The sequence below is a fragment of the Ambystoma mexicanum genome, chromosome 14 (assembly GCF_040938575.1).
Source record: "Ambystoma mexicanum isolate Mex_15411 chromosome 14, UKY_AmexF1_1, whole genome shotgun sequence".
NCBI classification, from domain to species: domain Eukaryota; kingdom Metazoa; phylum Chordata; class Amphibia; order Caudata; family Ambystomatidae; genus Ambystoma; species Ambystoma mexicanum.
Window position 1 is genome coordinate 620,722,246 of NC_090940.1, and position 25,466 is coordinate 620,747,711.

A 25,466-nucleotide genomic window follows, 5' to 3' on the forward strand; every position below is an offset into this window, starting at 1 on the left:
GTGGAAGGGGAGCCAGCCAAGAACAGAGAGCGAGGAAGAAATGGAATTGTGAGGAGAGAAGACAAAGAGTGTGGATAGCAGAGTGATAGAAGGATTTGAGGGGAGCAAGGTGAGAGGCAGGAAGACCGAAGATGAGAGAAGAGCAGTAGAAAAGACTAGAGAAGATGAGGGAAGAGATTAAGAGTTTAGTGGCATGAAAGGTGATTGAGGAACGGATTTTACGAACATTGAAAAGGTGGTAGCGACAGGAGCGGGAGGTGAGAGAGATATGGTGGTTAAAGGAGAGGGCGGAGTGAAGTGAAGGCCAAGGTTGCGAGCATGGTTGGAGGTGGGGAGATTAGAGGGGGGAATCCCACTGAGCAACAGTCCTGGATCCAGAGAACACCAAACACATAGAAATTAGGCCACAGATGCCAGAGATACCAGAAGACAGCCTTACTATGGACGAACCGCAGGCTAAAGCCCGCCATTTTCACCCTGCACCAGAACGGGTGACAGGACTCTAGCAGCGGACCTTCAGAGCGGGGCCCACGCAGGCAACTGCCCTAGAGAGCTGCACACCACTTAACCCGGAGCCCACCCGGCACCACAGCGCACTCCAACTGCGGAGCGAACTTATCAACAGAGTTCCAAACGCTGGGCAAACCCCCCTGCGAGACAGCGAGAATGCAGTGACAGTCGCCTCAGCTAGGCCGAACAGAGAAACGCACCCGGATTGCTGACATCGGAACTGGAGACGTCCAGGAGCCTCTCAACACCAGCAAATCCACAGAGGGGTGCGGAAGACGCCTGGGCCGCCCAGCCGACCAGCTGACACCTGAACGGAGCAACACCCTCAAGTAAGCGGGGCAAGCAAATGGGGGGGGGGTCCCCAATGCTGACCCGGTGCAGCAAGCGTTCACACCCTCCCCTCCTCCCACCTTAAGAGCGCACACTAGCGCACCGGGTAGGTGCCCAGAATGAACAAACAGAAAAAAAGGCTAAGCAGATGCATTAACTAACGTCACAAGGCCCCTACACTAGCGTCGGGGGACACCTGAGGGGCAGGGCACTCATAACCTATGCCCCCTCCATGACATCCACCCCCCCCCCCAAGGAGTCACCCAACCCTGCAGTCACACACGGCCTGCGGACCCATAACCTGCAGACGGAAACCGGGAGGCCACACGCCAGGCCCCAAACAGCCCCAGACAGGGCGTGGGTCAAAGCCATATGTAGCCCCCCCCTCCGGGAGATACTGACAGTGTATAGCACCTGGAGCCACACATCGGACACACGCCACCTACGCCTGGGGAAGAGCCTAAGCTAAGGAGGAGCTGCAGTGAGCCACCACTCCCAGGGGCTCCGAGAAGCCCCCCCCACCAAGCAGCATCAAAGAGGGAAACAAGCCGCCCACCCGCCGACAGGTGATCACTTAGGAGCTAATCCGTCCTAAATCTCCATACAGCCGCACTTTCCACACATGAGGTTCCAGCACCTAGCGAGCTAGCCAGCCCTAGGCCATGCCAGACACAAGGGGCCCAACCAGCCTACAGGATCAGCACCCTACTGCAGCACTCTCCGTCGGCCCCGTACCATCCCCACATAAGCAGGGGCCCGCCACCACTCCGACAACGCATTACAACAAAGGATGCAGTGGGGAACCAAACGACAACTCAGACCTGCAAGCGCACACAGGCTGCAACACGCCCTATCGCCGCCCGCAACCACCGCCCAATCTGACAGCGGTAGGAAACAACGTCAACAACATAAAACGCACCACAGCAAGGCGACAAGTGCTCCCCCCCCCAATCCAGAGGCCTGGGAGCTCTCTCATCGGACAGGAATACTAGTCCATTTCCACGACAAAGCCCCACAGAGAACAAGGAACGGCATTGCCACCGACTGAAGCCCTAAGAAACTACAGCCCACCAGCAGCCAACCTCTAGGCACCATCCTAGGACCAGAGGCCGCAAGGGCATGCAAAAAGAGGTTGAGCCCATAAATCAGTGGATTCAACGGCCCCCGCCTCAGCCAACCATGGAGATCCAACAGGAACAAAACTGAGATGGACGTCCAAACTCAACTCCAAACCATCCTGGCAGAAATGCGGATCATAAGACAACGCACCCAAGAAACAAATAACACAGTGCTGGATATCAAGCACGACTTACAGGACGTTCAAACCTGCCTAGTGGCCCAAGCTGAGCGCATCACAGACAATGAACAAAGGATTAACGCAATAGAGGACAACCAGACAACAACGGATAGCGACCTCAACGGGGTGAGTAGGGAGGTCCAAAAGCTAGGCGAAAAAAATCGACTATCAAAAAAATCGATTCGATCGAAACAACCTGCGGGTAGTGGGCCTGCCCGAGAACGTGGATGCAGGGAACCTAGAGACTTACATACGACCTCTTCCGAGACGCCCTCAAAATCGAAAATCCTGGAGAACTTACAATAGAGAGGGTACACAGGGCACCAATTATGAAGCCAACGCCCTCGAACCATCACCATGCACATGCTCAACTTCCAGCACAAGATGGGGATCCTTAAAGTGTACAGAGTGGTAAGCCCACTCAGAGCCACATCAGCTGACATCCTTTCCTTCAATGACTACTCCCTGGAGGTCACCAGAAGACGCAACGAATTCAGCCCGATCTATGAAGCTATGAAGGCCTCTGACTACCACCACTACCTGAAATGTCCAGCAACATGGTGCGTCCAAATCGACAAACAATGGCACACCTTCGAAGAGCCGGAAACAGCGTGGCACTTCCTCCAGCAGCAAGATAGTCACCCCAGATTTTGAACAAACACCGCTGGCACCCCCACGATTTGGTCAATGCCCCCCCCTCAACCCAAACAGACCACAGACGAGCGGGAAGTGGCAAGAAAACAGCCGCCGACCTAAAGGATGGGGGCCTAAGCACTGAAAATATATGGCCAAGCAGCGTTGCTACACTACAAACCACCAACCAGACCCAAACCGAGACTAACACGAGTAGAACCTCTGGATTCATGCGCCTGACGCAACACACATATCCTCAGTAGTACACCAGGCGCACAAGCCTGAGACTTTACAGCAGCCGCCTCTGGCCGAAAGAGGCACACCGCAGCTTTGTCAGGGACACGAGGCAGTGAGAAGCACTCAAAACTGGGTGCGGCACAGGGGGAAAGGGGTCACCATGAACAATGCCCCCCCAAACCTCATGCTAGGGTACAAGTACCCATTTTGGGGTCTGGGCGATCGGTTGAGCCGACCCAACGTTTGAACCAAGTTGCTTGTTTTTAAAAGTTGTTGAAGGCTCCGGTTGGAGCCATATCGAGTTGCAGGGTTCGATCGCTAAACAAAACCGACCATATCATGCTCTCAAAAAGGGCGCGAAAACACCAAGGCAGATACAACATATCAATAGCACATATACCAAAACACATACATACAGACAATTGCCTCGAATATCACCCTAGTAACACTCAACATCCAAGGCCTGGGTCACCCCATCAAACGCAGACGACTACTCAACAACATGCAGGATTTCCAGGCCGACATAATCTTCCTCCAAGAAACACATCTATGCGCCACCGAATCTTGGAAACGACAATAGAGATGGGTTGGGGCAGCGTACCACTCCCCACAACAGGGAAAAAGAGGGGTATCCATTCTCATCAATAAGTGGGTCCCACACCGGGTCCAAAATACAGCCATGGACAAAGAAGCCAGATACATCCTAATCCAGGGACTCGTGCATCACCACCCTATCACACTTCTAAATGTATACGCCCCAACCTCAGACACCCCTTCCTTCTTCACCGAGATGTTCACATCATGCGCACAGAACATGGGCAATATCACGCTCATCGGAGAAGACCTCAATATTACTATAGACCCCATGCTAGACCGCCAGGGCACACCCCCCGGAGACCCCACCACACTCAAAAAAACAAGCAGCCCTCAAGTCTCTAATGTTAGGTCTTCACCTAGCAGACACATGGAGGGAGAAACACAAACAAAATCGAGACTAAACACACTACTCCCACCCACACAATACCTACTCCAGACTTGAATACTGGCTGACCCCAACATATACACTCCACTTAGTTGATGAATGCAAAATCCTCCCGACGGTCCCCTCAGACCATGCCCCTGTCCTCCTACGCATCGCCCTCCCAGACACTGCACGCAAGCTTCCCCTCTGGAGACTAAACCTCTGCATGCTCCACTATCCAGACGTCCTGGAGCACCTGGCAATTGACTCCGAACGGTTCTAGGAATCCAACCTTGTACAGGACTACACAACCCATAAGTGCTAGGATGCATTTAAGGCCTACATAAGGGGAAAGTGTATATCGTGCTGGATGCACAAACGCAAGACCTAGGGGGAGGAAATAGCCCGCCTAACAGCGGAAAACTAAGCAAGCCGCGCAAACCATAGCCACAATACGTGATAAAGAAGGGAAACCGCTAACGGGGGACACTGCAATCAAGGCTCGGTTTGCAGAGTTCTATAGAGAGTTATACACAGCCACAGACGCATCCGCGACCCCGGATATCGATCTCTTCCTAGACTCCACACAGATCCCAAAAATCCCCCGGGCCACATACCCGCCCTCAAAGCATGCATCAGCAGCAGAGATAATAAGTGTCATTGCCGCACTAACCGCCGGGAAAGTAGCAGGGCCTGACGGGATCCGAATAGATCTTTATGAGGAACTATGGGGGGACATCGCACTCCGACTAGAGGAAGTATACAACAAAGCAATCACCCTGGGATGCCTTCCCCAGTCCATGCTCTCCACAAACATAGTGGTCTTCCACAAGGAGGGGTGGGATCCAGAACTTTGCAGCTCTTTTTTGCCTATTTCTCTCATAAACGCAGATGCCAAGATTCTGGCAAAATGCCTAGCCAAACGGATATAAAATAGCCTCCCAGTTATCATCCACAAAGATCAAACGGGATTCATATGCAATAGACATTCGAGCGATAACATTAGAAGGCTGCTGCACCTGGTAACGAGGGACAGGGACCCGGAAGATCTAATACTGGCTGTAGACGCGGAAAAATCCTTTGACAAGGTGCAGTGGGACTTCATCTTCAAAGTACTACCACAATATGGCTTCCCCCCACCTTACGTAGTCCAACTGATTAGATTGCTATACACGGGTCCCACCGCTGCGGTAGTCACCAACGGCATCACCTCCCTGGCATTCGAGCTACAATCGGGCACACGCTAAGGATGCCAGCTGTCGCCACTGCTATATGCCTTATCCATAGAATCTATAGCGTTCAGACTCCGTGCAGACGAGGGATGGATGGGCATCATACAGGGCGCAGAGGAGCACCGGGCGTACCTATATGCAGACGACATGCTACTCTGTCAGTAAAGGTCGCACATCCCTCACATACATCCGTTTGCGCCTTCTGGAAATGGCAGGCTACACAATCAACTGGGGCAAGTCAGACGTCATGCCACTAGGCCCAGATATCCCATGGAACCCAGGAGGAATAGCCCCTTTCTCCCTGCAAATTCATCACATAAAATACCTCGGCATCAATGTCAGCGCCTCAATGGACAACATCAGAGACCTAAACTATCCCAGTAAAATATCGCGTATATGCCAAGACCTAAAAAGATGGGACACGCTAGCCCACTCCCTCACCGGACGTATAAATGCCCTCAAAATGAACGCGTTCCCCAAGCTCATATACATCGCCATGATGATCCCAACCAGCTCAGCCCTGACTCCCTGAAAGAATTAGACAGAGCAATCTCAAAGTTTATCTGGAGAGGGAAGAAGGCGAGAATTTGCCTGCCGGTCTTACAGGCCGCTAAACCGAACGGAGGTCTTGCGGCCCCCTCCCGAGGGCCTACTACCAAGCAGCGCAGGTCTGTTGGATTAAGCAATAGTTAGACACATCAGACGACTCTAGCTGGAGGCCAATGGAGTTCGAAATGATGAAAACACTAAACCTTATTGAAATCATGGCCAACCACCAATTTACCCTCATGCTTAAAGAAACACCCAATTATCGGGCCCGCCTTAACTCAATGGCACAAACTCGGGGCGACACAAGGGGTACAAACCCGGCATGCCCCACCATGGTCCAGCATCAGGGCAATGCTATCATATGGGCAACCACAAAAAATACATTGCAAACAAGACCTAGAATGGGCCACCATATGACTTATGGACATATATGAGGAGGGACGACCGCAGCCGTTCCAAGATGCACAACCCAAACTGGGGCTGAACACAGGCGACTGGCTCACGTACCACACAATCTGCAACACCCTACGCCAGCACACTGCACAGATGCCACAGACACCCATCCCGGCCCCCTGTGAGATGGAAAAGCACTTAGATACATACCCACACCTACGTACCTTCTATCAAATGGCGATACTGAACAACCAAGGGCGTAACCACACACTAGCGCACTTGTGGTCCGAGGACCTAGGCACCCAAATCGAGATATCAGACATCCTGAAATACTATGTAGCCATACCCTTAATATCCACCAACCTCAAAAACAGAGAGATCCAATACAAAATCATACAACGGCTATACTACACCCCTACAACTCTTTTCCAGTTGGGAATCGGTCAATCAAACATATGTTGTTATGTTATGTTATGTTATGTTATTTGGCATTAATATAGCGCTCTATATATCATTGGTATGACCTCAAAGCGCTGGTAGGTTGAACGCCCTCGGGAACCGTAGTTCTGGCCAGTAGAGAGATAGAGTTGCAGCGGATATGTGCGCAGCTGATATCATTTCCCGGTGGTAGCTGCATCATAGAAATAGGTGTGGTGCTGGAGATATCAGCTTCATGTGTGCAGTCTGGTCGCTGTACACCTAGACTGGGCTCTGGCTGCGTTAGTCCTGAAGGGCGCATATGTGAGCAACTAGGCCGGAATGTGCTCGGCTAGCTGCATTTTATTAGGGTGATGAGGTGTTCATGTGGTCATATTCGTATGTGAACAGCTAGGCCGAATTAATCAGGGGTATATCTGTGTTCTAGTTGAATGATGGTATATAGTAGAGAATAAGCGTAGGGTTGTGATAATAATTTAGCATTTATATAGCGCTACAAACCCTCAGTTATCTGAGCGCTGCTTATTATTACCCACGGTGTGTGGTGCTCATTTATTGACCTCGGAATGATGAAAGGCTGAGTTTGGCGATATGATTATCTTTAAAGCGTCCGAGACCAGGCACGTGAACAGGCTAATGTTCACAATTCCAACTAGGTGTGGCATTGCTAACAATCACAGTCCTGTTTGGGGCTGGCGCAGGCTAATGTTCACAATTCTAACTAGGTGTGGCATTGCTGACAATCACAGTCCTGTCTGGGGCTGGCGCAGGCTAATGTTCACAATTCTAACTAGGTGTGGCATTGCTGACAATCACAGTCCTGTCTGGGGCTGGCGCAGGCTAATGTTCACAATTCTAAATAGGTGTGGCATTTCTGACAATCACAGTCCTGTCTGGGGCTGGCACAGGCTAATGTTCACAATTCTAACTAGGTGTGGCATTGCTGACAATCACAGTCCTGTCTGGGGCTGGCGCAGGCTAATGTTCACAATTCTAACTAGGTGTGGCATTGCTGACAATCACAGTCCTGTCTGGGGCTGGCGCAGGCTAATGTTCACAATTCTAACTAGGTGTGGCATTGCTGACAATCACAGTCCTGTCTGGGGCTGGCACAGGCTAATGTTCACAATTCTATCTAGGTGTGGCATTGCTGACAATCACAGTCCTGTCTGGGGCTGGCGCAGGCTAATGTTCACAATTCTAACTAGGTGTGGCATTGCTGACAATCACAGTCCTGTCTGGGGCTGGCGCAGGCTAATGTTCACAATTCTAACTAGGTGTGGCATTGCTGACAATCACAGTCCTGTCTGGGTCTGGCACAGGCTAATTGGAAGGAATGCGCCTCCTTAGGCACCATGGGACACATACTATGGCACTGCCCCAAACTCTCCCAATACTGGCGGGAGGTCCACAGACAAATAGGAGACATCAATGGGGCCTCGGTCGTATTCACACCTGAGGTGATGCTGTTGGGGGCGGAGGCGGATGACTGGCACGAAGACTCTCTAGCCCGCAGAGTCATAGGTATAATGCTATTCACGGCCAGGAAATCATTGATCACCCACTGGAAGGCTAAACCCCCCCCCCCCTTTCAGTTCCCGAACGCACAGAACTACTGTCAAAAACATGCAGAATGGAACTAGCGGCGCTTGCCAGAAGACAGACATACAATCCCCCAAGGGTGGCTAAATTCTGCACACACATAGACGTGCATACTTAAGGGGCGAGGTTTAGGAAAAGGGACAAACAAACACCCACAGAATCAGGGTACATGACCACAATAATACAGAGGCCAGCCAGACCCAAATCCAAGTACGTCAACGCACAGCGCTCACCGACAGAGGCTGCATGCCCACGGAGAAACTCACAGTTAAGGGGTTTGGGGGATTGGGACGTTATGTTGGGGCTCATAGTTCAGCTACTAATGCTAAGAAAGGGGCATGGGTTCTTAATTGAGGGGCGGAGGGTGGGGGGACAATGTACCATCGCAGAACTGCGAACAAGAGCATACAATTCAAGAGGAATGGACTCAAGTAACAACACTCGGCGGTAGTCCCAGCCCCCCCAAGGAACTGTATTGTATTTTACCTTGATCAATGAAATGCCAATAAAAAATGTTTTAAAAAAAAAAGAATATATATGGATGAGGACTTGGGGCCTGAATCACAGAGCGTTTCCCAATTGGCTTGCGCCGTTATAAAACGCTTCGATGGATCAGGCCCAAAGTGTTTTTGGTTGGCAAGCAGACATTTGTGGAAACTCTGACACTTGTTTTGAGGAGTTAAGAATCCTGTTGCCAAGTTAAGGAACTTTGTGTTGTACTTGGATTGGAACTTTGCTATTGAAAGAACTTTCTTGATTTTGAACATTTGTTTGAAACATCCTGAATTGATCCAGGGGAAGGGGATTCAACCCTGATTATAAGGATCTGTCTATTTCTCTGTTTGAATTTAAATGTAATTTTATCAAGTTTGACAGGTGGGGAAAGTTAGGTGTTTGTCTCATCCTTATTGTTTAATAAACTGGGTAATTGTGAGAAAACGATCTACTTGTCCATCTTGCATTTCTGACCCCTTACAGTAGGGTCAATTTTGCTTATGCCCCCCCTGAAAGATGTGAATGTTGATTAGCGTTGACCCGCTTACACAGACTTGGAAGATAGCCGAGGGGCAAGGCACCACCCTTGGGCACAATACGGTGCTGGTGAAATCTGTGGTCGAGTGCATAGAAGGTGCAGGAGTCCGACAGTAAACGCAATAAAAAATCACCAACATAACTGCTATAAGTAGAACTGAGGAAAAACTCAAAAAACCTGAAGTTATTTGCATAATCAAATGTAGGATTAACACCATGAACTGGCAACTTCTCAGTCACACCACAAGGAAGGAGTGCTTGAGTAATGTAGAATCTTGCCCCAGGGGCTTTAAATCCTCTGCTGCCACTTTGCCAACATTTTGTGGGGTTGGCTTCCTTTGTGGCGTCTTCTCATTTTGGAATTCTCGTTGCTGTTGGTTTGCTTTTTGCTTATATGCACAAAGGCATTTGCCTCCTCGTTTGCAAATATTGGGCAACTCATGCACGGTTCATCTTTGTGAATCCATGTTGCAAATGTTTAATATTTCACATTTTTACCAGTGCAAGTGTATTTTGGTAGGTAAATGAACCTTAATGAGCTACCCCATACAGTTTACTTGCTGTGTATGGCTGAACACCTTTATGTTCAAAAGCTGATTCTAAGGGCCTAAATACTGCCAAACACATTTACCACATGCGAAAAATGTGATGGGTCTGCATACTTCAGTCATGCACACTTTTCTGTTACTCTCCCATTTTGGGGTCCATATTACTCCATTGGAGCCATGCGATATTATGAATGGGGTAATGCTTCTGCATAAAAGCAGGCAGAACAATTTATTTCAGTGCTGATGGAGCAGCAAAACATCAATATTGGGAAATATTGCATGTTTTACCACTACCATCAAATGTGTGATCCGGCTTGAAGTCTACAGTCACTTGTTCACCGATTTAATGTCACAGAAGTGAAGGTTCATTTTTTTCCACACATAGGATACCCTCCCTTCCCCTGGATCGCCACAGACTCACAGGAAGCTACGGTAGGCCCACTATGCTCCAGCGGTGGCCGTCTCCCCTCCTCCCCCTTGATGGTCACGGGTATCCTTGGAACCAAGGGAAGCAGAGAAAGGTCCTGGGTTTCCTTCTGTCACCTGCAGTGGTAATACTCCTATCTCCAGTTTGTTTCCAAATACCTACAAGAAACTGGAAAGCCTAGCTCTGCTTTTCAGCGACTTAGCCACTGTGAGTAATCTGAGGGCGTCATCACTTCTTTCCCCAATATATCCTGCACCCAGTTGGCCAAGGAGAGGCCGTCGCTATTGTAGCCCGACACTTGGGGTTGATATGCGAGGGAGGATCACCTGGGTGGTGGAGATTTGGCGAGTGGGGATAAGGCACCCTTGGGTGAGACACGGTATCCCCCATTTCCCTTTTCTAACAAGTCCAATATCCCCCAGGATTTTGTAGGTTATTACCAATCCCTTCCTTATCTTTCCAGTAAATCATCTTCCAGTAAATACCAGTCGGGTACTGGGACGAGTAAGGGAAAAACCACACATCTTCTCTTCGTTGACTCTTGCACACAAAGACATCACTTTGGTACTGGGATGAGGAAGATGCATCAAACACTGAAGAAGGAATGTTTGTTTGACAAGGAGTTGTCTAGTCTTTCTAAAACCTTAATTGATGCTGGGAACCTAAAAATGGAGATGCAATGGCAAGAAGACGTCTCCTTCCTCTTTGGAACACGGCGGGACACGGGACGAGGTATGGAGACCCGGAGAAGCTGCAGCAGTAGAGGACCGGGAACCGTAGAGGAGCCAGGTCGAGACTCGCAAGTAGGCCAGGTGAAGTGGAACCGGCATTGTGGACGCTGCAGAGACGCCGGGAGCAGAGGGAAGCTCCCAGTGCGTTCGCATCTGCAGACCAGTGAGGACAGTGCTTACCGGTGCTCTAAGGAAGGCAGCAGGGAGAAGCGAAGTCCTTTGGAAGGGAACCTGAGGCTGAGGAAAGGTGGCGCAAAGCAGCAAGTACCGAAGGAGGATTTCCAGCACCATAGTGAAGCAAACAGACACACAACGGGAAACCAGCAAGTCTGCCCAGAAGGCAGGGTCACGCTGGGGCATGTCGATTACACAAAGAGAGCTAAGAAAATGTCTTGAATGCATTAAAGGTCCAAGAAACGGGGACGAGAACTGTTAAAAAGGCAAATATAAAGAACACATTAAAATGAATGAAGAAAGAGTTGAATAAGTATTGTCTAGAAGTAGATGAACATGGCAAAGAGTCAAGCAAGCATTGCCAAGAGTCAAGCAGATATTACCAAGAATTACTAAAAGAAATGAATGGTTGTGAAAAGAAATCTTGTATGCAAGAGTAAAGTACAATGAAACCTGGCAAAGGGCGCCAGGCGTTTTGGTCAAGAGATAGTGTACTTGGAATCTTATGATGGCTTGTGCAGAAGAACTGAAATCGTGATCAAGTTTCCTAACAGGAGAGTGTACTGCAAAGCTTATGCTGGTCCTTGCAGGCAAAAGCTACTAAACAAGTGAATTGTGGCAAAAGATAAAACATCAAGAGGATGTTAAATGAAAGTCAAGCATCACTTTGAAGTGGAAACTGTGGCAAGGTGCTTATGAAGCAGACACAAGTAAGGTGTGTCTTTTGCGTGACCTGTAATGTGTGGATCATGTGGTCCGACAACTACGCATAGACCGAGAACACCCATCTAAGGAAAAGCCACTGAAGTCACCCACAAGCTTGTGATTGAATAAAGAAAAACTTGTGGGAACTGAAATTAAGGAAGTGATGAAATTGGTGAATGGTAACCAAACCAGAGGAGTTGGGAAGTAGCCCAAGCAATTGTGTTGTTTTGGAAAGTTCAGAGTCTTGAAAACTTGGGGAAGGGAACCCCTCTTTCTTGAACAATATTGAACCGTGGGGAAGGGAAACCTCCTTTTGCAACCAAGAGCTGGAAGAAACTCAGAACTTTTATTTGAACACTTCATTTTAAGGCCGGCATTCCGTACACATTGTATATTGTGAGGGCAAGTATAGGTTTTGGAAACAGACAGACATTTGGTTTGGACTTCCTGAGACAGACATTCATTTGTTTTATTTAAGAAGGAACACCCCACCTTAGCATAGGGCAAGTTAGGACTATTTTGAACCCTGCTTTTTGAGTTAATAATAGTTTACAGCCCAAATGTATTCCCTTGTCTGTGTCTAATTCATGATGCCTACACAAATGGTGTAAATACTGGGATACGGCTCAACGATACAAGTTGGGGAACCCTAAAGTCTGAGAAGTTAAGTCCCAAAGCGTTAGACCCCTCCGTAACCACAGAAGGCTCTATTGGGTTTGACATCTGCAGCAGTAGGGAAGAAATCATTCCCCCCGCTTAAAGAAGACTAATACCCACTGATCTGGTGGGGATCCACATACCTACATCAGATTGGCTCACAAGTCGGAATAAGCATGGAAATTTGGAATTGATGTGTTAGCTGGAGTTATAGGTCCAGACTTCGGGGAAGCCATAAAGGTTTTACTACAAAACCATGAGAAAGATCCCTTTCTGATCCGTCGGGGTATAAAATTGCACAGGGGGTGCTCAAAATAGCAGTGTTTTCCTAGGGTAAAGGAAGAGGCTGGGAAAGAAGTAACAGAACAAGGTTCCCAAGGCTTTGGGGAAGATGACGAACACCTGACACCCCCCCAAAAACCAAACCCAGAAGGGTTATAGAAGAACCTGGAACTCTTCCCGTCCTAGCCTTTGCCCAAAGGAATGACACACTGTTAGTTGAAGCCTTCTTGCAAATATCACAGAACGAGAGGGCCGTGAGAAAGGAGGGCCCTTTTTCTTTTTAGATCATGGATTGATGTACAGAGGAGACGCCATTTCAGAGGGTATAGTTAGAACACAGTTAGTTTCAACGAAGAGTCACAAACGGATTGTCCTGGAAATAGTCCACTCCCATCTGATGAGCGGTCACTTAGGGCAGACAGAAACTCAGGCACTAATTCTCAACAAATATTACTGGCCCAGAATTCACATAGCTATTAAGACCTTTGTCCAGTCTTGTACAATCACAACGCCCATATGCCACCACCATTACAACCACTCCCAATCATTGACATGCAATTTTCTAGAATTGGTTTGGATATTGTAGGACCTCCGGAAACATCGATGTTAGGGAACAAGTACATACTTGTAATAGTAGACTATGCCACTCAATATCTAGAAACCTTTCCCCTTCTTTTTGAGAGTAGGGTTTCCCAAAGAAATCTTAACGGATCAAGGCTCTACATTCATGAGCAAACTCATTTTGTATAACAACTATTGCATGTTACCACCTTAAAAACTTCAGTATATCATCCACAGACAGATGGCTTTATAGAAAGGTTTAATAAGACCTTGAAGGCGATGCTACGGACATTAGTTGAACAGGATGAAAGGAATTGGAATCAGATGGTACCTTGGGGCTTTATTTGCTGTTAAAAAGACCCCACAGGCTTCTAAAGGATTCTCTCCGTTTGAATTACTTTATTGATGGGAACCCATAGATATCCTAGATATGTTGAGAGACCTGGGTGGAAAGAGAGGAGAGGAAGCCCCAATCCCACTCTCCCAAATCTCCCATAGTCTTAAAGAACACATGACCAAGGTGAGAGCTTTAGTCCAAACCCATATGGCCAAGGCAAAAGAATTTTTCAATTTTGCATTTATTGAACATTTATATGTCACCTATACAGCAGAAAGTGTTTCCAGTCGCCACAAGACAAAAGCGGGTGGGGGACATAGGAGAAAACAATAGCGGTTCTACTAGGCCTTGTGACATTCGGATCATACAAGTGCAGTATCTAGAAGTGCAGGGGGAGGGGACAGGTCACGAAAAGGGATGAGATATGGGGAGGGAGAAGGGGAGAAGTGCTGGGGGGATTGTGGGGGTCCAGGGAGGTGGACAAGTACTAAGGGGTGGCCCAGTGGGCTAGTACCAGTATAAGTGAGGGGTAGGGTAATAGTGCGAGGGGTGGGGGAGGATCAGCCCAGAAGGCTAGTTGGGTAAGGGAGCCTGAGGGCACGTGCTGGTAGGAAGGGGTGGGAAGAGGAGACCGGAAGAAGGATGGCCTGACCCCAGAGACTCAAAAGGGGCAAAAGCATCCAGTTGTAGCAGCAGCAGGAGGAGATTATCAGGCAAGGTGGATGGAGAGGAGGAGAAAAGGATGGTCTTGAGCAGCTTCTGGAATTTAACGAGATTTGGCTCAATTCAGAGAGGGGCAGAGAGCCAGTTCCAGAGGAAGGCTCCTGCCAAAGAGAGACTGATCTACCCCACACTCTGCTTGGAGGAATGTCTGTTCTGAAGAGAGTTGGAGCTAGAAGGCCAAAGGACTGTAGCAGGGAGGTATCGGGAGAGAGAGTTGGATGTAGCAAGGTCCCAGGCCCCAGAAAGCCTTGTGGGTGATGCAGAGGGCCTTGAATTTGATCCTTGCAACAACTGGGAGTGAGTGGAGAGATTTTAGGGCTGGAGAAATGCAGTTCCTGGGTTTGAGGCCAAGTCTTGCAATCCTATTCTAGGTTAGTTGGAGAGAGAGAGATGCAGATTAAGGAAGAGGCTATTTCAATAATCAAGCTCTGAGAGAACCATCGCTCTGGAGACATTGAGTTTCTGGGGCATGGTGAGGAAAGGGAGAATGCCTCTGAGGAGGTGAAGCTGATAGTGGGCATTCTTGGCAAGGTCAGCGATATGAGGTGAGAAGGAGAGAGAGAATTCAAGATGACACCCAGGTTGTTAGCCTCACACAAGGGTGAAGGGAGGGGGGCCAAGAGGGTGGCCAGAGTGTAGGTGGGAAGGAGCGAATAGGGGTCCCAATGTGAAGGGTCTCAGTTTTACTGGCGTTAAGGCAGAGATCATTAGCAGCACACCATGCCTGAATAGCAGTCAGGCAGTCGGAATAAGAGAGGAGGAAGAGGAAGAGGAGGGAATATTAAAGGAAAGCTGTGTGTTGTCAGCATAATACTGGAAATTATGAGAGAAGTGGAGATCAAGTGGGCAAGGTATATATTGAAAAGCCACGGCGAGAGGATAGAGCCCTGAGGGATGCTGCAGGTAGAGGGTGAGGTAGAGAGAAAGGGGCTCAGTTAAACATGCAAGGGCAGATTTGAGAGGAAACCAATCCAGTGCCCGGTCTGTGATTGCCAGGGTATCACGGAGCCTATTTATGAGGTTGGAATGATTGACTGTGTCAAAGGCAGAGGACAGATTGAGGTGAATAGAGTGGAAGGAGAGCTGGAGTTGCGATTTGAGAGCAAGCCATCACAGGTGTTCAGGAGAGCAGTTTCCAGGCCTTTGGCTGCTCTGAAGCCAGACTGGTCGTCTGGAAGGCAATCCACGGATTAGTGTGATGAATTATTTGGGAGATGACCAACTTCTCCAGGAGATTGCCCAAGAAGGCGGTAGTGGAGATAGGTTGTTGGGTAGGAAGGTTCCGCAGCTGGCTTTTTTAGGAGGGGGTGCATAAGGGCATGCTTAAGGGGTGAAGGGAAGGAGCCAGTGGCAAAGGAGTAGTTATAGAACTCATCCAAGGACAGAGCGAGCGAGGCAATGTTGTCCTTAACAACAGAAAACTTCCTATAATCAAAAGGTCACCTTAAGATCTTTCTCGGTTGGAAAAAAGGTGTTGGTGTTATTGCCAACCTCGGAGAATAAACTAATATCCAAATAGCACGGGGCTTATGAAGTGCTAGAGCAGACAGGACACTGTAACTAAAAAATGTCATAACCTGACCGCCGAGTGCAAACCCAGGTATACCATATCATTCTTTTAAGAGTGGAAAGAAAACCCTACAGATTGCCAAAGGTCAAGCAGATATTATCAAGTATTAATGAAAGAAATGAATGGTTGTGAAAAGAAAACCTTTATGCAATAGTAAAGTACAATGAAACCTGGAAAAGGGCGCCAGACGCGTTGGTCAAGAGAATTGAAACAATATTTTTCTTAGCAGCAAAGCACACTGGGAAGCTTATGTTGGTCTTTGCAAGCAAAAGCTATTAAACAAGTGAGGTGTGGTAGAACAAGCAGTGATAAAACATCAAGAGGGTGTGAAATGATAAGTCACGCATCACTGTGAAGCGGAAACCATGGCATGGTGATTATGAAGCAGACACAAGTAAGATGTGTCGATTGCATGACCTGTAATGGAAGGACCGCGTGTTCCGACAACTGCACCTAGACCGAGTACACCCACCTAAGGAAAAGCCACTTAAGTCACCCATAAGCTTGTGATTGAATAAAGGAAAACTTGTGTGAACTGAATTTAAGGAACGGATGAAATTGGTGAAAGGTAACAAAGCCAGAAGACCTTGGTAGTATCCCAAAGAATTGTGTTGTTTTGGAAAGTTGAGAGACTTGAAAGTTTGGGGAAGGGAACCCCCTCTTTTTTTGTAATGTGAACTATCTTGAACCGTGGGGAAGAACTTAGCAACTATGTCAGGGAAAAAGTAATACTGCTCTTAGCCTCCTCTCTTGTCACTGAGCCTTTTCTGTGCCCAGCGATACTTTGTTACGTGGTCGCCCAAACGCTAGAAGGAATTCTGAGGGTTTCCTTGGGGAGCAAGGAGAGAGTAGTATTAGGCAAAGTGATTCTGTATTCAAGGAGGGATGTTTGGTGCGGTTGAGGATCTTAATGTTTTTCCCATTTTGTTAACTTTTATATTTGCTTAAACAGTGGAAATGTAATACAGTTTTAAGACTTTCTGTTTTTATTTTAGGTTTGATCCTGCTTCGTGGGAAGCTGTGGCCAATGAAGAGATGTGGCAAGCCAAGTAAGATCTCCCTTTGTGTGCTGGCTCTTTACAGCCCACATTGTTTGCATTCAGTTGACCAGGGGTTGTTTTCCTATTGGCTTTCTGGACTCAGTGAATCAAATTAGTGCACAAGAGACCACATATGTTTACAGAACTATTGGGCACAGCACACACTTCGCTGGAATAAATTGACAGTGCACAGTTAATTGGGCAGCGTGAAAATCTGACCACCATCTTTCTTATTTCACCACTGGTGAGGGGCTCAGCAGTCCAGGCTAGCCAGTTTACAAGGGGCAGGTATCCGGGCTTCTATATGGAGATGGGGCAGAGACTCCATTACTGTGTCTGCGCTATCATTTGAGTGAATGTAGGACTAAACTGGGGGAGCTAGTTATCCAATCAAGTCTCCAACCCGACCTACCAATTTAGGTCTGTGGCACATCCTCTATATAATAGGCATCCTGCCATAGTGGGAGCCTAGGGCTCAGAAAGCCTGAAAGTTAGACTTCCCATGATTATTATGGTATTTATTGAGCCCGGACCTAGCTTCGAGAAGCAACAGAGCACTTTACAGAGGTTTACAACAACACAGATCCACAAAAGAATGCTTTTCAGAAGAACAACAGAACAGATATACAGCAGGGGTAGGAAACAGAGGGGCATAGAGGAGTGGTACAGCTGCACAGGGTGGCGGGCAGGAAAGGGATGGATGGCGTCTAGCGAGTCAGGTGACGTGGGGGGGAAACGTGATCGTTCAGGTGTTGAGGAGGAGAGACTCCTTGAAGAGATGGATCTGGAGTTTTTTTCTGAATTGTAGGAGCGTGGGGGCAAGTCTGATGCCACCGGGGAGGAGGTTCCATAGTCTGGAGGCTTAGGCGGAGAAGGCATGTTTTCTGGTCCTTTCCTTTTTGCAGCAGTGGATTTGAAGTCTGCACATGTCCTGGCTTCTGGTGGTGTTCTGTCCGCCGGAGATGCTGCATTTCTCTGCGAGGTAGCTGGGTGACTTCAGGGCGAATGCCTTATAGATGATGCAGCAAGACTTGAAGGTGATTTGTGCGTGCAGTGGGAGCCAGTGAAGGCCGATGAGGACCTGGGTGATGTAGCCGTATCTGCGTACTCTTGATTTGGCGTGCGGCCACGTGTAGGACACTTCCCAGGGGAACAAGCGAGTGCGACCGGAGGCCTCCAAGTAGGGCATTGCCCCCATCCAGGTGGGATTAGGACCAGGGCATGAACGGCGGACCTAAAGTTGTCCTTTCCATATGAGAGGGAAGACCAAGGTATGCTAAACGCAGGGCACCACTTCTCGTAAGCTAGCAGACCAATGCTGTGTGGGTGCCGGAGGAGAGGAAGGACCTAGACAGCACAAAGTGTAGCGCAAATGGGATGCCTAATTTACATAACCCAAGAACATATCCCCAGACCAGAGAGTGGAGGGTGTCTATCCCAGTGTGAATGGCGCCATATCCCCCCTGAGTCAGAAGAACACTGTAGAGAGGGTACACTTGCAGTACCAGGAGAATGGCATCCTGCACAGTCGGAAGGGCACTATTTCCCTTATAAGGAGAAAGCGAAGACTGAGCAGGAGGTGGTAGGAAAGTGGTGTTCTCTTTAGGGAGAGAATAAATAGATCCCTGCCCAACAGTGACCTGGAACAATATAGCCCTGGTTCAGGAAGCATTGTGGCAGACACTATTCTTCAGGTGTGGACTACAAACAAGTGCAGGGCGCTATAGCCCAGTGAAAAGGACCGGCAGCAAAGAAGCAGCTAGATGCTATGGCTCCCAGACTAAGCTGTGAAAAGAAGCAGGGAAGTGCTACATGCTTGTGATTGCGAGTTTGAGCCAAGATGTCACTGGGCGCTATTAGACTGTGAAGACAAAGAGTCCAATTTATGAACTCTCCCGTCCCCTGCACACCTTGGTACTGAAGCTACGTAGTGACTATGAAAATTGGTTATTACGTCTGTGATTAAGATATAGATCATGGCATGTTTTACTTGGTATTAGTTGATGGAAGTTGGGACAGGGGATGTGGATAATCCTCTAAGTAAATAGGACGTATTTATGTCTTATCCTTATCCTTTTTGGAGGAGCTGCCCAGATCCGGAAGGTTTTTATTTAGGGGAGTTTGACACTACAGGAGCCCGAGGTGTTTGCAACCGTTGTAGCACTCATTAGGGGACTACCCTGAATCAGAGATGATTAGGGAAGACAGTTGCCTCTGGATACATATATGCTGTAACAAATTGTCCACGTGGGAGTGAACCACATGGTACCTATTTCTTACTGTGTATATTTTCTCTAGAGTTAGGATATTCTTCAATCTACGGAATTAGGTTGACCAAGATAAAGGCCAGGTAGGTCTGCTTTAGTTATTTTGGGTTTCACGATTTCCTCACTTGTGTGGAGAATGTGACACGTAGTATGGTCTTGATCTCTTTGGTACTTTATAATGTCTGATTGGACACTATTATACAGAGGTCTTTGGTTCACTGGTACACCAGGTGATATCTATGTACACCCATGGGCATGTTGTCTCAGGTGATGGCTAGTACACTTATAAATGGAAGTGATTTTGAATTGGTATATGTTTACTGAGCTGGTCAATTTCCAATATTCATTTGGATCTTCTTTTGAATTGCTCTTGAAGAAGGGGTGTAGTTATCCCCAAAATGCGCTGAGCACGAATTTCACTGTTTGGCCTCCGCATGGTTCATGATTGCATAAAATGGTCTGTGAACATTTAAACATTTGTGTCATATTAGCGAAGTTGTTATAACTCACCTATTAATGATATAGTTTAAGGGGGTCATTCCGAGTTTGGAGGCAGCCATGGTGCTGTTAGCACCATGGCTGCCTCCAAACTCAGGTCCGGGACTGTGGTGTCGGAATGGGGACTTACCGGGACATTCCGACCTACGCGGACCCAGTAAGTCCCCATTTCGAAAACCATTGCGCATTCCCATTTGAGCTCCCATAGGGCTCAATGGGAATGGGGAAGGAGCTAATAACGGGGCCGCAAATTGCAGGCCCGTTATTAGCTCCATGCTCCCTTAACGTGTCCCGCTACGGCCGGCTGGTAAAACCAGCCGGCGCTGGTGGGACCCGCTAAGGGACCTCGTAATAGGGGCGGAAGAGGGTTAACGGCACCGGCATCCTTACCAGTGTCGTTAACCCCCTACCGCCAGGGTCAGAATGACCCCCTAAGTCTTGACTAATCTTCAGTACCAAAGTATGCAGGGGACAGGAGAGACCATACATTGGACTCTTTGTCTTCAGTATTTGTAACACGATCTCGTGTCAGGGTCGGTATTCCTCCTCTGCACCCAAACGTTTTGTAACCTCATCGTATTAACATAACATTTACAAGGGAGTGCACTGATTAGTTTGTTTTCTTTGCTATTAGACTGTGACCCATGTAAACAAGCAGCTAAGCGCTACATCCCTGATTCTGCGAGTTTTGAGCCAAGACGCAACTGGGCAGTTATGATGTTGCACAACACCCTCAACATATAACACATACTTATTACATTCATATTGCACAATGCCCCATATCAGTCTACAATCTTCTTTAATTAACAATTGCCTCCATTACATGAAGCATCTTCTCAACCTATGTTGCTCCTCGTTAACAATAATCAGTTTAGCACCAAATGTATTCTTAACTGTGAAGGCATCATGAAGTAAGACACAGACAACAGACTTAAAATTCAAACAAAAGATGCCTTAAATTACAGAATGGTTGAAGACCTAGCTTTCCCTATGATAGGTGGGATTTCCCTACCTGAACGAAACTAAGAAAAGTCTGAGTAAAAGAGTTAACCGAAAAGTCTGTGTCCAAAACCTACCCTCGCCCTCACAACTAAAGCTAACAAGTGTGTAGGGATGTCAAAGTCAAAGAAAATAGTGTTCAACTCAAAGTTCTGAGCCTCTTCCAGCTCACAGCTTTCTCTCAGCTCCACTTCCCCAAGCATAATAAAGTTCCATAAAAAGGTCTCAAAGTGTACCTTTCTTCTGTTCAAGGTGATAGAGTTCATAAACAAGCATTGGGGTTCCCTTCCCCAAGTTTCAAGTAACACAATCCAAAACCAAAAGGGTCTTGAGACTTCGGTCCCAAGACAAGTGTAGTCCTTGACGTCTCAGGGTGCCCTTCCCCAAGACTTCAATGTCACTGCTTACACTTGCTTCAGACTTCTCCAGAAGCCTAAATACAAAACACTGGGTCGTCCTGACCCTCCTTCTGGCTTACCTTGCCAGTTCCTTTGCAGTGGTTTCATTGGGCTGGTTCCACTTTCACCATTCAGGGCTCTCTGGCCTAAGCGCAATTGACAGACCAAACCGTCCACCCATCACAGGTCGCGCAACCAGGATCCCTGGCCTCCTCATCCCACATAGGTTCCTTGGCACTTACTTCTGTGCACCAAGTCACCCTTGTTTAGTTCCTTTTATTGGCCTCTGGCTTAGTGTGTCATCTTGCACTCCTCCGACTTCTCCTTGATAGCGCCATGGCTCTGCCACCACGTGTCACACACCCCTTGCCAAACCTTGCCGTTGCCACACTGAATTCACTCATAAAAGTTCACTGTTTGGCTTTCTTCAGCCCTCAATGTACTTGACTTCAAGGTTGGAGTTAAATTGTTGTGCAACATATATTCAATGTTGTTTAGCTTCAGTTTGGTATTTAATAGGCACTTATGTTACTTAATTATGTTCAATAATCCATATGCACTTATTTGCTTCAATATTAAAGTTTTTAATTCAGTTTATATTTGTTCGCTTCAATATTTCTTTTCCCTTTAGTTTGGTATTCAATATGCATTTGTTGGCTCCCTTTTATGAACCGTTACTCAAATGCGGTCCTTTTGGAGCGCCTCAGTGCTTAAGTGCCAGTCACCAGCCTCCTGCGATTTCCTCCCAGTTTACGAAGCCAGGAAAATCAATGGCGCGGTCCTTGCTAGTTCATCGTGTGTTTTCTTCTACACTCCGGTACTGCCAATGTTCCTTCCTGGACGCGGATGGCGTCCTCTGAGCTACCAGACTGCTCAGCAGCTCCTGCACTTGCGCTGAATAACAGAGGCTCTCAGGCTTGTGGAAAGTACACAGGCCACGTACAGCAGGTCCAACAAGTCCACTGGGGTTATTGCCGGTGTCATGGCTCGGTTTCTGGTCCCACCACGGCTGCCTCCTCTCAAGGGTCTCCTGTGGTCTTCCCTGTTGCACCTTTCCTGCTGGGCTGGTCTCCTTTTATACACCAGCAGCCCTTTGACAGGCTGCAGCTGTGGATGTCCAATTAGTCCTGCCTGGCCACAATCAAAGCGACATGCCTGACCCTCACAACTCTTAGCGGCCATCTTCCTCGTCCCAGTACCAGAGTGGTGAAAGTGTGTAGTCTGCATTACTCTTAGTTGCTTTTTCTTCGTTCCAGTAATGTCAAGGGTTTCATGTGGGAAAATTAGGACAACTTGCTTATAAAGATTGGGGGCATGTTAGGTTGGTGTTACGTTGGTTGTCAATAGGGAAAGGGGGATACCATGTCTCGCCCATCTTACCCTTAATCATTTTCCTACTTCTTCTGGTACTTCTGGTCTGCTGATATCTCCTGACCTTTTCTTGGTCAATGGGAAAGGGGGAACAATAGCCCATAACTACCTCTGGTAGGAAAATGTGAAACACAGCATCTCGCCTGAGAAGATCTTATTCCCAATCCCCAGGACCCTTCACCCAGGTGATCCTCCCTCGCTTCTCCACCCCCCGGGTCAGGATCCAAAAGCGATGGCCTTTCCCTGGTCACCTGCGCAGAGGATCCCAGGGGAGTAGATGTGATAATGCCCTCTGGTTTCTCACATAACACAACTGTCTGCAATTTCATAATATGTCCATTGCTTCAAATCATTGTTTTTTCAGAATTGAATTAGTGCATCATGCAGTGGCAATCTGCTTGAGAGCAATGTAGTCACAACTTTAGTGACAAGGCAACCTCTCACAATTCAATCAACTGTGTAATGCCCACATTATGGATGTACCTTATCAAGTAGTTGTGAGAAACCTGAAGGTGTCTCACCCGCTAGTCCCCAGGGATTTGTCATCCAGGTGGCCAGGACACAGGCATCACTTTTGGATCCGGTTCCTGGGGGTGCACCAGTGTGGAGGATCACCTGGATGAGGGGTCTTCAGGGAGTGGAAGTGGGACACCGGACGGTGAGTGTCAGGATCCGGCTTGACTGAATTCCACAGGAGCTGATGCTGGCCCCACAGACCCTCACCCGGAGTTCACCTCTCAACCCTTAAGTATAAGCTGAGCTGAAAACCCCAAGAAAGGGGAATTTGGAGAAAATAACAACTGAGACACTGCAGCCCTGCAACCGTCTGGTAGGCTCTGGTATCTGTAGTAAACAAATACACTTAGCTACTTATATATTAAAATAACTTATTTTTTAAAATATTTTAAAATCAACTCTAACTTCATTACCTCTTAAACCTCTGTATAAGACTTAGAGGTTAATTATCTGTATGGAATATCTTGTAAACAATTATAGTGCTTAGTGCATATAGCCTCAAGCCATTCTAGTCTCTTTAGAATCCTAAAGTAATGACCCTTGCAAGCACCTTACAGACTTGGATATTCTTCTTTGCTCTTTAAGTTCTTTTAACACTATGAAGTTTGAGTTTTAAAAGCCTTTCTGAAATGCAGTCTTTCTTTGAAGAATTGAATTCCGTTTGCATAAAAATTACATTTAACAGAAACTCATAAACTTTCTTGAATGCTGCTCTCCTTCTGCGTGTGAACCTTTTTCTTTTTACCCATATGAACGCATAGTTTCTTTTCTTGACACGGGTTTGCGATAAACACGTAAAATCACAAGACGTAAAAAATTGTCCTCACGTATAAAATTCACCCGCGCATATTAACAAATACACGCACGTGTGCAAACAAGAGTACGGGCGCTACAAAACAACTCGCGCTAAGTAAAATGGACTCGCGCTCTATCGCTACCGAACACACGCGGTTATACGCAACGTCACTCATGTAAAAATTGTACAAGCTTTCAAAACTACTCGCGCTTAGTTAAAAAATGGACTTGCGCTCCATCGCATCCCAACACGCGCTTTCTTATGCAACGTCTCTCACGTTAAAAATGTGCACGTGCTCAAAAACCACTTGCGCTATTTATTTGCACACGCGCTCTATCGCTCAGAATACCCGCGCACTCCCATAACAACGTTACTGACATCACAAACACTTTTCATGCAGTAAACATCTTTAAAACTTGTGCGCACAGTCTTCACACATGTTTCCTTATATTAATAGAACTGTAAAACGTCTTTTCATTCAGTAAACTTTAAAACTCGTTAACTCTTTAAGTTTTCTTAGGAAAGATGAAAGTTCACAGGGAAAATCTTTTAGCTTTTAAAAAGAACGATCCCACCTGATGTCTTCTAGTTCACTCTGGCTCAGCAAACGATTTTCTTACTTCTTTGGTAAATCTTCTGAACTCTGAAAGGCATTACTTAAGGAGCTTAACTAATACACAACTAGCCACTGAGTTACTATGGATGAAAGGCAGTTTAGAATCTTGCTCACCTCCCAAGAATCCAACCGAATATCCTATCCTCCAATCAGACAAACCAAACATACTATTGTTCCTTTAACCAATCAGATTAATTTTCTTTCTCTCCATCTTGACTTGGGCAACCACAATGTTAATTCTATGTACAAACTCTTCCTGATTACTACTCCAGCCAAACTCTTCCTGATTACTACTCTAGCCAGCCCTGACAGTACCCCCTCTTCAAAGCCCTGTCCCAGGGCCTGGCTTAGCAGGGAACTTTCTATGAAACTGTCTTATTAATTGAGGGGAATGTACATAATCTGATCCTCTCAAGATCTTTCTTCAGGCCCAAATCCCCTCCAATCAATAAGATACTGCAAAGTACCTCTAACTAACCTGGAATCTAAAATTTTCTTAACTTCAAACTCTTCTTCATTCTCCTCTGTAAAAACTGTTGGTGGTGGTTTTCCCAATCTAGTCCCTAACACACAAGGTTTAACTAAACTGACATGAAATGTAGGATGACTTTTGATACTGGGAGGTAATTTCAGCCTGATTGCCACTTGATTTATTATCTTTTCAATTTCAAATGGACCAATACATTTCGGGCTAAATTTAGTTCTTCCCTTTAAGCGTAGATTTTTTGTGGACAACCAATCTTTTTGACCCACCTGATAATGTGGTGCATTTTGACGTTTTCTATCAGCAAAGGCCTTAAACCTTAATTTACTTTTCTCCAAAGTTTTCTTTACTTTTTCTAAACCATCCCTAATACTAGTCAAACGATGCTCAACCTCTGGATTGGAATACTCAGATGGTAACACTTCTTTCAAAAATCGTGGATGAAAACCGTAATTACTGAAAAAAGGAGAATAATTAGAGTCTTTGACAGAATTATTATAGCTAAACTCTGCCAACCAAAGAAGATCCACCCAGCACCCTTTCTCCTGCCAA

At 47.1% G+C, this 25,466-nt stretch overlaps 1 protein-coding gene across 1 annotated transcript in view; it reads left to right on the forward strand.

Annotated features, from left to right (window-relative positions):
* The window catches only part of TMEM260 (transmembrane protein 260), a 374,961-nt gene that overhangs the window by 298,626 nt on the left and 50,869 nt on the right, over positions 1-25,466 (forward strand). Inside the window, exon 14 of the mRNA XM_069638070.1 lies at positions 16,925-16,978. Coding sequence (XP_069494171.1) covers positions 16,925-16,978 — 54 coding nt within the window. The remainder of the gene's footprint in view (positions 1-16,924; positions 16,979-25,466) is intronic.